Consider the following 13,906-nt stretch of genomic DNA (forward strand, 5'->3'; position numbering starts at 1 on the left):
TGGAATTATACGAGGCGGTAGAGTGAAAACTATTAATTAATTGTATAAGTCTACTCTCCATTTTATAATTATTGCTAATGATTAAAGAATAGGGAGTGACTCCCCCTATTGATGAAACTATCAAAAAATCAAACAAAGCATTATGGTTTATTAAAAGAAATTTCTATAAATCAAATAAGAACATAAAACTAAAATGTTATTTAACTTTGGTTAGGCCAATAATAGAATAGGCCTATGCATCCTCTGTTTGAGACCCCTCAACTCAAGAAAACATTAAGAAACTGGAACAGACACAAAATAGAGCAGAGAGATTCATAACAAAGGAATATTCACATCTGACTAGACCAGTGGTCTTCAACCTTTTTTTGGCCCCCTAGCTTTTCGTATTTTTTCTTTAAAAAAATCTGCCAGCGCCCCCTTTAAGAAAAACACTTATAAAGAAGCGTGAGAAGGCGAATTTGAACAAAATATCATTTATTTATTAATTAATTTTTATGCTGTCAATAACACTTATCCCGCATAGGAGACGACCGCATGCCAAAGGCGATCTTCTTTGGTGAGCTTAGAGTAGGACGGAGTTACAGAGATGCCCCGTAAGCGCTATAAAGATGCCCTCATTGGCATAGAGGAAATTAACTGGCAGCATTCTCTGGCAGCAGTATGGCCTCTGAGAGAGACAGTTGGAGAGCTCTCACAAACGGAACAAACATTTGAGACAAAGAAAAGCCATTATTGAAGACAGGCGCAAAAGACGGAAAGAAAATTTAAATAGACCTCCAGCAGATTGCACAAAATTCTGGAAAATATGCAGGTCAAAACTGGGTTTACGTAGTTATGTGAAACACTGGACTCAGTCGTATTCTTCAGAATCGAAGGCAATACCAATATTATCATTATACAAAAATGCATTACGCCAAAGAAGATAGCGAATAGAGTAGTAGCAAGTATACAGCATTGCTTCGCGCCATTTTCTATTTGGAATTGATCAGACAGGTCACCATTGTGTCTAATCTCGCCTTTTTGTCCCACATGAAACTGCTTTAGAATGGTTAGGAACGTAGGTGGGCATCCGAGCCTAGCAAAAATCCTCCACAAACCATCGCGACTGACCGTGAGGTCCAAAAAGGCAGCGTATAGGTTTTGGTTCTGCTCTTTGCATTTTTCTTGTAATTGTCGCATGTTAGATGTACCTATACCGGCTTTGAAGCCACATTGGCTCTCAGATAAGACCTCGTCCACTAAAGAGTGGGTAAGTCGGTCGAGCAAGACTCGTGCAAAGATCTTTCCTGCTACTGACAGAAGTGTAATACCTCGATAGTACGCGTGTACGGAGTCTCGAAGGTCAGGTGGGACCTCGCACTTCTCCCAGTATAGAGCGAACAAGTATGTTAGCCTCTCGGTTAGGGCGACACCACCCTTTTTAAATATTTCAGGTGCTTATAGTGTTTTTTGATTTTATTAATTGATCTCTCAACTTCCTCAAAGTCGGCGAGTGTCGAGCTCCTCTCTCATAATTTTCTGAGGAACATTTGCAAGCGATTCCTCTGATATGTGCCTTTTGTAGTGTTCTGTCCAGCGATTAAGTAGGCCTACATCTGTATTGCTAGTTAATATGGTGGAACCATCGGAGGATCTAAATTAGCGGCACTATAGTCTGTTAAGTTGGGCCATAGGCACATCGAAGCGACTCATAGAAAGAGCGTGTGTCGCCAGTGTCAGCATGTCTCTGCATGTTTACAGACAGCTCTATCCACCAATTTTTTTTTTTTTTTAGTTCTCTGGTCTTTGTCTGCAGAGTGTGACAAGAAGCTTTATAGAGAGTTCTGGCTATGTTGTCATTAGGGTTCGCAAGAACAGAGCGATAGTGGCTGTGCTTTTTCTTTAACAGTTCTTGAATTGCGGTATATTTTGTTCTCATCAAACCAGTCTCTATTTGGTTTACTGCAGTATCCCACGACTTCAGATATGTAACTAATACTGTAAAAAAAAAATGATTTCTACAAAAACATTGGACCGCCCCCCCCCCCACTCGAAATAGGGACTGGCGGGAGGATTGATAAAATCGCCCCCACCCCGCCGAATCGGTCAACATACTGGGGGGGGGCATAATCTAAAAATTGGGTAAAATATAAATAATTAGTAGGCCTATATATTAATTATAAACATAAGTAATTATGCGATTTCTCCACTAAAATTCGCCACCCCCCCACCCCCCAAAAAAAGGGTTGGGGGGTCAGACGAGTAGGGGGTGATCACCCCTACCGCCCCCCTCCTTTGGATCCGCCAGTGATTGGGCCCCATTAGGACTTACTAATCACTGTCAAAAAAAAAATGTATGGCCATATGTGCCATAAACACAAGGTCTCGCATGGCTCACAAAGACGTAGTAACTTATAATCCTTCAAGGCAACAGAGAAAGTGATGGGTTCTAAGACAACATAAAAGAATGAATGGGTCTGTCATTGAAAGAGATTCTATTCAAGGTAAAAGACAGGGAGGAATGGAGAAAAACGCTCGACTGTTCATACTGGTACTTCAACTGTTAAACAGACCAATGGCTAGATCCGATTGAAGGTGAAGGTAATTTAGTAATGATCTCTAAAATAGAAACGGATCAAAGATCTGTATAGTGTATAGGTCTGTGATTCGGATAGTCGATTTGTTTTTTTACTGCTTTACCTGTGATGAGACTCTTAACAAACTTTTATCAGTTCATATATATAGACCTATATAGATCTATGTCTATAGACTATCAGCTGATAGTAAATATTTGTTTACTGGTCAGCTGGTCAGCTCTGCTAACTGACTGCTCTTCTAGACTCTAGTCAGAGTAAGCATATGAAATGCTATCATGAAAACTTTCAAGCTTTTATTTCACACCAGTAAAAGTCCCAAAAGTAAGTCACACTAGTCGTAGAGGAGGTTCTTATAATATATTATAAGTATAGTATAACTAGTATAAGTATAAGTTATATTTTGACTTGCTGACTAGTCTAGGACTAGAGTAGATCTAGATCTAGTCATTCTTAGTCATTCTAGTATTCTAGTCACTAGGACTACGATCTAATCTAGAATTTAGAACTAGATCAATCAGTAGATACTAGACTTAGACTAATTTAAGTAAAGTGTAGGGTGTATTATGCTCTTGATCAGCTCACAACTATTATTAACAAAACTTCCTTTATTTGAATGTTTACAAAAGTACTGCCATTGCACATACATAGACATAAAACTATTTTCTTCACTTCCAACACAAGTTGCTTCCTTTTCCTTGAGATCTAAACGCAAAGTTCACGATGAGGTCAAACTCATATTAAGAGGTGTGGATGTTTTTTTTACCTCCTGGAGAAGGGTTATGGGCTTAGTGCAGCTAGGAGTAAATCCTTCTAGAGTTTTGATCATGATATGCTCCAGAAATATGTAAAAAAAGAGCTGAGGAGAGAACGCATCCTTGCAGCACTTCTATAGATTTCCTAAAATTGTCCCCTATTTGGTTGTTCAGAAGAACTGTGCTATTAGCATTTTGATTTATAAAGGGCTTTGATGTTTTTTATCTATGTTGAACTCTCTCAGCACTTGCCATCATGCCAAACCCAGTCAAAAGCTTTTTTTGAAGTCAATGAAGTTGTGTACCAATTTTTTTGGTCTTGAAGACATTTTTCATTTAACAGTATGATGTAAAATGTTTCTTCAATAGTGCTTCTACTTTCTCTAAAGTTTGTCTGTTCTACAGAAAGGATTTCCTCAGCCTCTTTTCTGTCTGTTGAGAATTATTCTTATCATTATCTTGCTCAGGTGTCTGACTAATCGTTTTATAGTTTTGGCATTAACTCAAGTGTTTCCTTTCTTGGGCAGTGGAATAATTAAATTGGGTCCATTCTTTTTGTTCTGTAGGTATGTTATCAATTCCAGGCGACTTGCACCTTTAAGTGAATTTATTGCTTTCTCTACTTCTGACTCTATAGAATCAGAGCCTCGCAAAGTTCTCTGTTGTCCCAAGGTGTTTTGTTAATTAGACTATAGTTGAGATCTATCTTGAAATTATACAGATCTTTGCAATATTCTGTCTACCTTCTAAGTCTTCTCTTTTGAAGTAGCATCTGTAATTTATAAGGTCTGAATTCTAAAATTGAATCTAGACTCTAAAAATCTATCTAGATCTTTAGTCAAAACTAGTCACCTCTTTAATTATAACATGATAGCATTGCAACACCTACATTGTTTTAACTGATTGAAAATGAAATGCTTTGTTAACATATAACCAACATTTTATAAGCATCTAGATTATTCAAACTAATTATAATCTTTTATTTTTGTGAATTATAGATCAAGATATTTTGATTTCTGCTAAGGATTTCCCAGATGTAAGAGTTGGTGATGTCTTAGAAGTCTACCACCCTGAAGATGAGTGGAAGTAAGAGGCTGTAGTTTAGGCCTGTTTGTTTGCTGATGTTGGATGTTTTTTATGAAACTGATTCCTTTTGATACATAATAATAATAGATTTATGCTTCCAATCTATAATTTTAAAATTAATAATGGGTGGCCGAAATTATTTTTAGAAAATGTAATTTACTCACTGGCCAGCTTGGCTGGACTAAATACAAATTCAAAGAATTTGTAAACATTGATACAGATTATGATTATGACATCGTTTACTTTTTAGTCATTTTTAGAATGTCTAAAAATATTTAAGGAAATTCCAGTTCATGTCTAGTTGAAATTATACAACAGCGCTGAGATGAAAAAATATTATAAAAAAAGGAACAAAACAAATTCAAGAAGATTCATTTGTTTAATTTAATGAAGGTCATCCTAGTGAAACATTTGATTGAACATTATTTTATATTATATATATATATATATACTTTGCTTTACTCTTGAGTGGAATTTCACTAGATGCATTCTTCACAACATGATTGCTACAGAATCATTAAAACACAATATATTTGTTTTTCACAGCCGTGTTCTTTTACAAGTGAAAAGTTTGCCAGATGACTCTCAGCAAAAAGGTACACATTTATAAAAATATCTTCTTATCTTATAGATTACAGACATTATTTAGAAAAAGAAGTTATCTACACATACTGTCACACTTCGGTGTGTAAACCAAAAGAGAAGAAACGAGCTATGTCACATTTGAGAGCACACAATTGCTGGACCACCAGAAAGTCAACTGTCTCTATTATTCAGGTCACATGACCTGTGCCTGGGATTTTATAAGACCCTACCAGATAGCCTTGATTTGCATAAACATAATGTGGGGTCAAAATATAGAAGCTGGTAAAATCTATGATTGATAAAGTAAAGGGTCTAGAAAAATCTTGGTACAGTTATACTTAAGGAGCATAATTGATCCATACTCCTTGCAAACTAGTTGCCTAATCCAAATACATTTTATTTTATGGTTACTTATAAAATTTACTTATAACATAATCCAATATAAATTTTTTTAAAAATTTCTTCTAATTAGAGACAGTGATAATTGAACCTGCTATAGCCAATGCATTCAGTCTTCGTCAGTATCACAATGTAGTGGTTAATAAAGTGGAGACAGAAGTGAGTGAAGAAAAATTCTTTTTTTTTCTTTTGTTCAGTTTATATTTGTAAAGATTTATTTTCTATAGCTAAAGTAGAAATATTATTTTTAGGAGAAATAGATAACAGAAAATATTTTAGTCATTCTATTCATAATCCATAGCAGCAATATAGTTTGTTCTTATTGTATTTTTGGTTTGATAAAAAAAAACTATAACAATGAAATAAACCCTTGATCTTAAATCTGATTGCTACTTCACAGTATTATTACTGCGACTTCTCTTCCATCTAGTTATAACCTATGTAAAGGTCTGCTGTTCTAGCTACTATTTAGGTTTATCATTTCATTTCTATTCATGTTTTACATCTAAATTTTGCTTTTCAGATTATAGTCTCAGAAAATCATTGTTCATGTGTGTGTGTCCAATTTCACAGATTCAAAAGTACTCTCTCTGTTGACCAGACATTGGAATTTTTACTGTTTGGTTGTTGTTATTTTTTATTTATAACATTTGACATTTAAATTCACTTTATACATTTTTTTCTGTTATTGATCTTTAGACAGTTCGACTGGACCTAGTTGAACTTCTTTTCAAAGAGCTTTACTTTGGCCGTAGTGATATGTGGAGACTTTGTAAAGCACTGGTGAGTGTGAAGGCAAAATGTATCTACGGAAACAAACACTTTTTTTTTTTTACATTTCTAAAATGTGGTAAATATGATCAGAGTTAATGTTCTTGTTGCATCAGAAAATGTTTCATTCTATGTTTTAATTTTTCCAGACCAACACATGTGTTTACCTTAAAAAACAGATTGACTTTGTTGAGAAAAGGTTTGTAGCAGTATTATCTTTGTTAAATTCCTTGGCATTTAGTGTAGGCTGGGTGTTTCCTCAGGCTTTTAAAAAAATATATAGTCCCCGCATTTTAAGGGAGTTTTCGGTCTTGGCAATTTTCTCTAATACTGACATAAAAAGAAACATCTAGGTCTGAAGACTGTAACCGGAATATCCATTGGACAAGGTGGGGTTGGTCAATGGTCCATTCTCCGCCATCCATAGAACTCTCCAAATGGAACTTTTCTGCAGTAGAAAGCTTAAAGTGGACTGTGCCCTGGGTATGCCCTGTGGAATTGTCACATCCTGGATCCAGGCCCCTTCACGATATCACATTCACCAGATCCAGAAAAAAAACACTTCATGATGGGTTTATATCTAGTATTAGAATGTAGTGAGACAAGGACCTCCATCTGGTGTAGTGCAATCCAGACCTCCGTCAAAAAGGACCTAGAGGGGGGGAAGGTCCACTATTATTCACTTAGTGAAATGCAAATGGAAAGGCAGTGGGGTTATTTATTTCTCTTGGTCATTTCCAAGCCCCAATACCCACATGGGGGAGTATCGCCACAGAGTGGAGGTTTGGAGTTTGAGTTTTCCCTCTCCTAGATGGGTTGCGTTATTTAGGCTGACGTGCCCCATCAACACGAAGCTAAACTGGTTTTGAGGCGCCAGTGTTCCGCCTTTCATCCCTTCTCCTGTCAGTTTGTAAGAACAGGTTCTGCCGGATTTTTGGGAAAATCACACGTGAAGGCCAGGAGCTGGATTTGACTGTCAGAGGCATTTACAGACGCAAGCCATGGGAGCATTTCTTGGAAAGTGGGTGCTTATCCCCACTTTCACCCCCGGCATTGACAGTCCTTTGGAACCCTGTACGGCAGTGCTGAACAACTGAAGAAAACAGCACACTTTTTTTCCTGGCACAGTCTGCAAAGAGCTCACAGCTCAGCAGCAATAAAGCTGGCTAGAAGAAGAAGAAGTATTATCTTTGTATTAAGAGTTGAACTATTACTTAATGATGTTACACATTTAATTCAAATTTAATTCATTTCTTTTTGTCCTTCTTGATACCCATTGAAATGCTTAATAGTAAAATCTTTTTAAATAAATATTATCACCGATACTTGTTGGTATAATACTATGTTATTTATTGCCCTCATGTGCATATTTTATATATACAATGTTGTAATTGTTAAGATACTTTTCACTGCTTTCTTTGGAAATATTTTGCTATAATTTTTTTTTACAATTTTAATCAAATCCATTTCATAAAGATTAAAAAAAAAAAAACTTTTTCAATAAGAATTTAAATTAGCAATACATAAAAATAGTGATTGAAAGAAGAATTACTTTTCTGAATGTGCACTGAATAAACTACGTCTGTATTTTTGTTAATAAAATGAACCATTAATTTTTTTTTTAAGAGTTCATATTAATGAACTGTGGGCCAGGGGAGATAATGTCACTTGTGGTGTGATCACTGAGGACACAAGGGTATGTAATGTTTTACACTGCACATAAGCTAAAGTGAAGAGATTTAGTAGCTTCAAATCTATTAGCCCTTTAGCTGTTCATTTTTTGTCATTGTGTGAGGGGGTAGGCTGGGCATAATAACAACTTACTCAGTACAGTCTACAACTTTTGAGGGTTTAACTCTTTCTCTCCGTAATTATTTTCAACATTCCAACGGAATTCATTTTCCTCAGTAGTATTTCACTACCCTTTTTTAATTAAGCTTCAATAACATTTTCGTTCATCAGAAAATGTTTTATGTGGTATAGAATTAAAGAAGAATGCATGCTCTTTTTAAATAAGACAAAATAAAGTTTTTAAAATCAAATGTTGATTTAATTTTATGAACTCAAATCAACAATGGTGTCGTCAATTAGGAGAGAAAGAGTTAAGAATCTCCTAATAACATTAAGCCTGATGAGTCTAGATAAAGTTTCATCATTTCTCTTTTATCCTTTCTAGTTTGTGTTTCGCTCTCCCACTGCTGTTGTGCAGATTTTCATCCAGATGAGCACTGAAATGTGGGACTTTGATCTCCATGGAGATTTGTATCTTGAGAAGGCTGTCAATGGGTTCTTAACTGATTTGTTTGATAAGTGGAAGGTAAGTAGTAAATTACCATGAAGATAGGTTTTCATTCTTTACGACAGATCTAACATTACAGAATCTTTGACAACTTTGCCAATTCTTCTGACATGAAAAGTATGGTGGTACATGTAAAGCTATGGCACCCAGTTGAAAATTAACATTTTCCTTTAAATACTAATAAGGGATGGATAGACTAAAAGTGTGTTTGAAATGGCTCAGTTATTCTTTTAGCCTCATTATAGTTTTTTCTACAACCTAAAATATCTATCACTTTGGTCATGAGTGTTCAAGTTTGGGCTTTTGATATGAGAGTTATTGAAATTGTTTCATTAGAAAAGGCTGTTTCAAAATGAAGACATATATATTTCTAAAGCTCACTTTTACAATAGATTTATTTTATAACTACTATATAGCCAATGAAACTAAACATTTAATTTGAATTCATTTTTTTTTAGGAACAAAACTGTGTACATGATGTCACTATAGTATTGTTTTCCAGGACATTTTATGATGCCAAATCTATTGGTAATTATTTTTTTTACTATTATAATAGATTTGAAGATGTATGCTAGGCTTACCCAATAACTAGCATTTCAAGCTTTAAAAATCTTACTTCTAAGCAAAAGGAGGTTTTTGTGTTTAATTGTTATAATACCAAATAAATTAAAAAAAAAGTTACCCAGTTTTCACAGTTAACTAAAAAGATTAGCCAAGTTGATCTTCTAACTTTAATGAGACTTGAAAAGCTCTCTTCTTATTCAAGTTTTTAAAAAATGTTATTAACTTCCTTTCACATTGAACAGCATTGAATTAATCTTGCTTCTGCTCTGCAATATTGACTGAAAAATATGCCTTCAAGTGTACATAGCTTAAAGTTTATGTGCATTAATATACATAATATATATAATATACATTCATTACTCATTTAATATTTAAAACTATATAATAATTATATGGTCTACTATTGGTTAATGACATTGTTTACTTTTCTTAAATTAATTAAACAAAATTATAATATATTATCCCCATGACTAAATGAAAAAATATCTGATACAAATTCAAGTGTAAATAAAAAAAAAATATGTTGCATGATTAGGTTTTTAAATTTTATCTTTTTTTTTTAACAAATATTTTCATGAAGTCAAAATTTATTTTTATTTATTCTAACAGATGAATTTCCTCCAGCTATCAGAGAGTGTCTTTTCATAGATTACAAAGGCAGGATCTATGAAGACTATTATAGGTGCACATCTCATTTCTTAAAAAGTAAAACCATTTTAATATGGATAGTTAAGATACCCTACACTTTTTATCAGTTGTAAAAATAACCTGCAGTTTAAATGGGCAATTTCTCTACCTTATAGTTTTTAGGAGTAATTCGAATGCATTTCATTTTTTGATGTGGTATTAAACACCTTATATCATTATAAACTTGGTGTTGAGTAATAAATGCTGTTATGTGGATAATAGCTTGATACATTTTGTTGAGCTTGTCTGATGTGTTAATACTGATCTATTGTTTCTTAGGGTTATTGTACAGAATGAGCGCTATGAAGAGTGGCAGTCGGTACTCAGACAGATTCGGACGTTGTGTAATTGCTACAGGGATTTGGTACTCAACTACCACAAGGAGAGATTCCCAGAGTGGAAAATGCCCAATGCAAGTCTTTCTGTTGCTGCCCAGGGAAATTTTTTGGAGACTCTCAACATGTCACTTAATTGTAAGAAATTATAACTCCCTAGTTTCCAGTCAGGGTACATGTCTTGCATTCTACTAAAAATGTTCTGTTATAGTTTGTACTCTAAAATAAACATTTCAACCTTATAACAAACATATTCTATGTCAGTGTAGACATCTGTGTATTCTATAGCAATAGGAAATTGAATGTTTTGAAAAACTGCCACCTAGGCATTGAATGTATTCTACATATGATTGTGCTGTAATGTACATTGAGTACATTAGTTAAAATCTCAAACTTGTATTTATTTCTTTTTAATTAATTAACTCAACAAAATATTTGTTGCAGTATTTGAAAATTACTATATGGATAGAAACTTTGACAGAACTGGCAAGGTGTCTGTGGTGGTCACACCTGGTCCTGGGGTCTTTGAGGTGGATAGACAGCTGGCCAACATCACCAAGCAGAGAACCATTGACTGTGGTAAATAAATAAACTTTTCTTATCTAGACAAAAGACATCTCTTCTAGATTATTCCAGGTGCAGCTAAAATATTGTGTTCAGTGATTCACTGACCACCTCTCATTTTTTTGCTTAAAAAATTTCTTCTTGTCTGTTAATGTGGACTACTCATCGCATACGTATTGTAAGCTGCAGTAACAACTGTCACAATTTTGTTTGATGCTTTTTTTTTAAATAATATTTTAAACCAAAGATAACTCTGTAAGAAGCTAAAGATCTTTTCATGGACTCTCATAGGGCCCTCTTGTATACTTGGTATGAACAATTTCAGAATGAGTGGTTGCTGGTCACACACAAAAAGACTCTAATTATAAACTTTTAATTATTTTACATATTATGGTATGCACAATAGAAACGTATTGTAAATAAATTTACTTTTTTTTTGCTCTCAAGGTGTAGGTAGTGATTTGGTGTGTATGGGTGAGCAGCCATTACATGCAGCCCCTTTGTTTAAGGTATGGGCACTGTACAAAAAGTAACATTTTCATGGTTTATATTTATAATAACACTGATGCATATTTTGTAAGCTAAATTATTTTTACAAGCACTAGTTATACAATAAAACATTCAGTAGTTATATTCATGTTTACTATTTCTTCTTGATTTCCTTCTTCTTATCTTCCAAAGCAGAAGACACAATTTTTAGCAATTTTTATAAACAAAATTTCTTCTCAGATATAAAGAAAAAAAAAAGTATTGATATCCAAAGTTACATAGTTAATTGGAAAAAAAATCTTTAATATCTGACACTGATTAATATCACAACTCTGATTATTTTGTGTGTTTGTATTACAGTTTCACAGCAAGATGACTCACATGTCTATTGAAGTAGGAGATGACTACAATATTCCACACTGGATGAATCACAGGTAAATGCTTTTGCCTGCACTGGCTTAGAACTGTGTTGTATCACCAGATCTGTTAACAGCTTCATGTAATGTTGGATAATAATGTATGATAAAAGCAGTTTAATTTTTAAAATAAGTGTTGTTTTATAGTGTTATTATTTAAGTGTAAGGTTAGTATACTGCTTAGATTTTTACAAAGCTTATATCATTTCACTCTATCAGTCTGTCTCGTAAAAAAGTTTGTACATATTATTTCTCCGACACCCAATCTTGGATCAAGCTGAAATTTTGCTTGTTTTTTTTTTTTTACTGGACAACTCAAGAATCAATAAAAAAGTTAACCAATTTTTAATTAACTTTTATTTTGTTTTGTATCTCAAATGAGGGAAAAAATTGTACTTGACTGAGATTGTGATATAAGCTGAATTAGTCCCCTTTATATATTACTGGAAACAGGGGTTAGAATGTCGGCTTGAGGAGGCTTGTGTCATGACTTTATATTCCCCCCCCCCTTTTTTTTTTTTCTAAATAAAATACATTTGTTTAAAAAACGATGATTGTAAAATTCACCCAGATATCCCTTTCTTTCTCCCCCCCCCCCCCTCCCTTTACCCATTATCTTAACTGGTTCAGATAAGTGATAGGATCATAGTGTATTGAGAAAACTAAAAGCATCAAATAGTTCTAAACAAAAACAATTGGTAAAAATATTTCTAATCACAGATTTATTGTTGTTTGTCTAGCTCTATTACAAATTTAATTACACGACTGATCCAAACTAATTGATACAACTACAGTTCGTATAAGCTTTGTTGTTAAACAAAGTATTTTTTATGTTTTTCTTGTTTAATCTATTAATTCATTCTATCTAGTAGAAAGTATATATCGTAAGCTCAGCTTTGTTACTCTAAAAGATTAAAACTAAATGTATTTATTATTATTTTTGCAACAGCATCGTATCAATAACAAGACCATGTTATTTAATTATTCATAAAGATCAGCTATTGATGCTATTTAGCACTGCTCAACTCTTGGTCTTTGTGCTCACTAATGTTGGTTTTATTACTCATAAACAGTACCATATTGGCTGAGTCATACTGTCACCAATCCTGTCAAAGTAATTATTGATCATTTTCCTCTCACCCATCTTCAATCATTTTGGGGTTTGTTGAAGCTAAAATGAAAACATGGAATGAGTTTCATTAGACCCAGAGCTTTTCAAAGACAATCATATTGTCTCTGTGCCAGGTTGGAGAAAGTTACAACAGGATAGGGCTAAAACATGACCAGAGAGTCTTAATGTTCAGTATTAAATTGATTGTAAATTGACTTCTTGGTTGACTTCTTTTAAAGACCATTTTTTTCCCCAGCTTCTACATGTCCAAACCTCAAATCCATGAACATACCACCTATGCCTTTGTTCCTCGGATTAAACCGCCACCAGCACTGGTAAAATATCTAAATTTATCTCATAATGAGACTTTTTACATCCTTTTACCTTCAATTTAAAAACCAGCTATTGTGATTTCCATTAACATTGTTTACATTTGGTCACTATATTATTTTGTAGATGAAGGAGCTAGAAGATATGCAAGGTTTCTCATTAAAAAGTAAGTGTTTTTTTTTATATTACACCTATGATTCTGGTTGCTCATTAAAAGCAAATATTTACAATAATGTAGAATTCTAAAATCCCATCATTGTAGTCGTGGCCAGAAATTTATCAATTTCATAGTTAGAAACTGGTTTCCATTTTGTAAAAATGGATGCCCTGCATGCTGGAGTGTTTATTTTTATTATGTAGACTGCATAACTATTTATTGCATCAACAAGATTATCAACAATTGCGGAATCTAGTAGAGTAAAGCTCAGTTGACTCAGAATTGAGTAAGCTCATGTTGACACCTCTATATACCACATTGGCTGAAGTAGATCTAGACTTATTGGAAGGAATAAATCTAAAATTGTTTTCTGTTTTAGTACTTATCTCTGCTTTTTTCAAATTAGTTTAAACAGGCCTAGATCTAGATGTATTCTTTGTGCTAATACATCTAGTTTTTAGGAGTGGGCGTGGCACGTTCATCAGCTTATGAACTATCAGATTCAGATCTAAAATCTAGATCTAGATTAATCTAGATCTAACACTGACACTAAATAGTAAAACTATCACTAAGAACAGATAAAACAAAATCACTGTTAACTGAATCAATAAGGTCTTTTACATGTTGATTCGAATATAATTTAGATCTACAAGTTTTAGTAGATCGACCTCCAGGTGGGGCCGGGTCCATTACAAGCATAAACAAAAAAAAAGATGACTTTCAAAACGCTCTGTAATATTAAAACCATGTTGAAGGAAGTAAACAGTGAACTCTTCTGCAAGCGG

At 33.8% G+C, this 13,906-nt stretch overlaps 1 protein-coding gene across 3 annotated transcripts in view; it reads left to right on the forward strand.

Moving 5' to 3' along the window:
* The first annotated feature begins 2,723 nt into the window (after positions 1 to 2,723).
* Positions 2,724 to 13,906, forward strand: part of LOC106072752 (GATOR complex protein Iml1-like) — a 48,154-nt gene continuing 36,971 nt past the window's right edge. For all 3 annotated transcript variants that reach the window (XM_056006289.1, XM_056006290.1, XM_056006291.1), the window contains exons 1-16: positions 2,724 to 2,897; positions 4,327 to 4,414; positions 4,961 to 5,010; positions 5,472 to 5,557; positions 6,098 to 6,181; positions 6,319 to 6,368; positions 7,796 to 7,865; positions 8,346 to 8,486; positions 8,927 to 8,996; positions 9,642 to 9,714; positions 9,999 to 10,192; positions 10,499 to 10,633; positions 11,066 to 11,127; positions 11,468 to 11,541; positions 12,891 to 12,969; positions 13,091 to 13,130. In XM_056006289.1, the coding sequence (XP_055862264.1) occupies positions 2,852 to 2,897; positions 4,327 to 4,414; positions 4,961 to 5,010; positions 5,472 to 5,557; positions 6,098 to 6,181; positions 6,319 to 6,368; positions 7,796 to 7,865; positions 8,346 to 8,486; positions 8,927 to 8,996; positions 9,642 to 9,714; positions 9,999 to 10,192; positions 10,499 to 10,633; positions 11,066 to 11,127; positions 11,468 to 11,541; positions 12,891 to 12,969; positions 13,091 to 13,130 (1,342 nt within the window). In that variant the 5' untranslated portion in view covers positions 2,724 to 2,851. The remainder of the gene's footprint in view (positions 2,898 to 4,326; positions 4,415 to 4,960; positions 5,011 to 5,471; positions 5,558 to 6,097; positions 6,182 to 6,318; positions 6,369 to 7,795; positions 7,866 to 8,345; positions 8,487 to 8,926; positions 8,997 to 9,641; positions 9,715 to 9,998; positions 10,193 to 10,498; positions 10,634 to 11,065; positions 11,128 to 11,467; positions 11,542 to 12,890; positions 12,970 to 13,090; positions 13,131 to 13,906) is intronic.

Source organism: Biomphalaria glabrata, chromosome 12, assembly GCF_947242115.1.
Source record: "Biomphalaria glabrata chromosome 12, xgBioGlab47.1, whole genome shotgun sequence".
Classification (NCBI taxonomy): domain Eukaryota; kingdom Metazoa; phylum Mollusca; class Gastropoda; family Planorbidae; genus Biomphalaria; species Biomphalaria glabrata.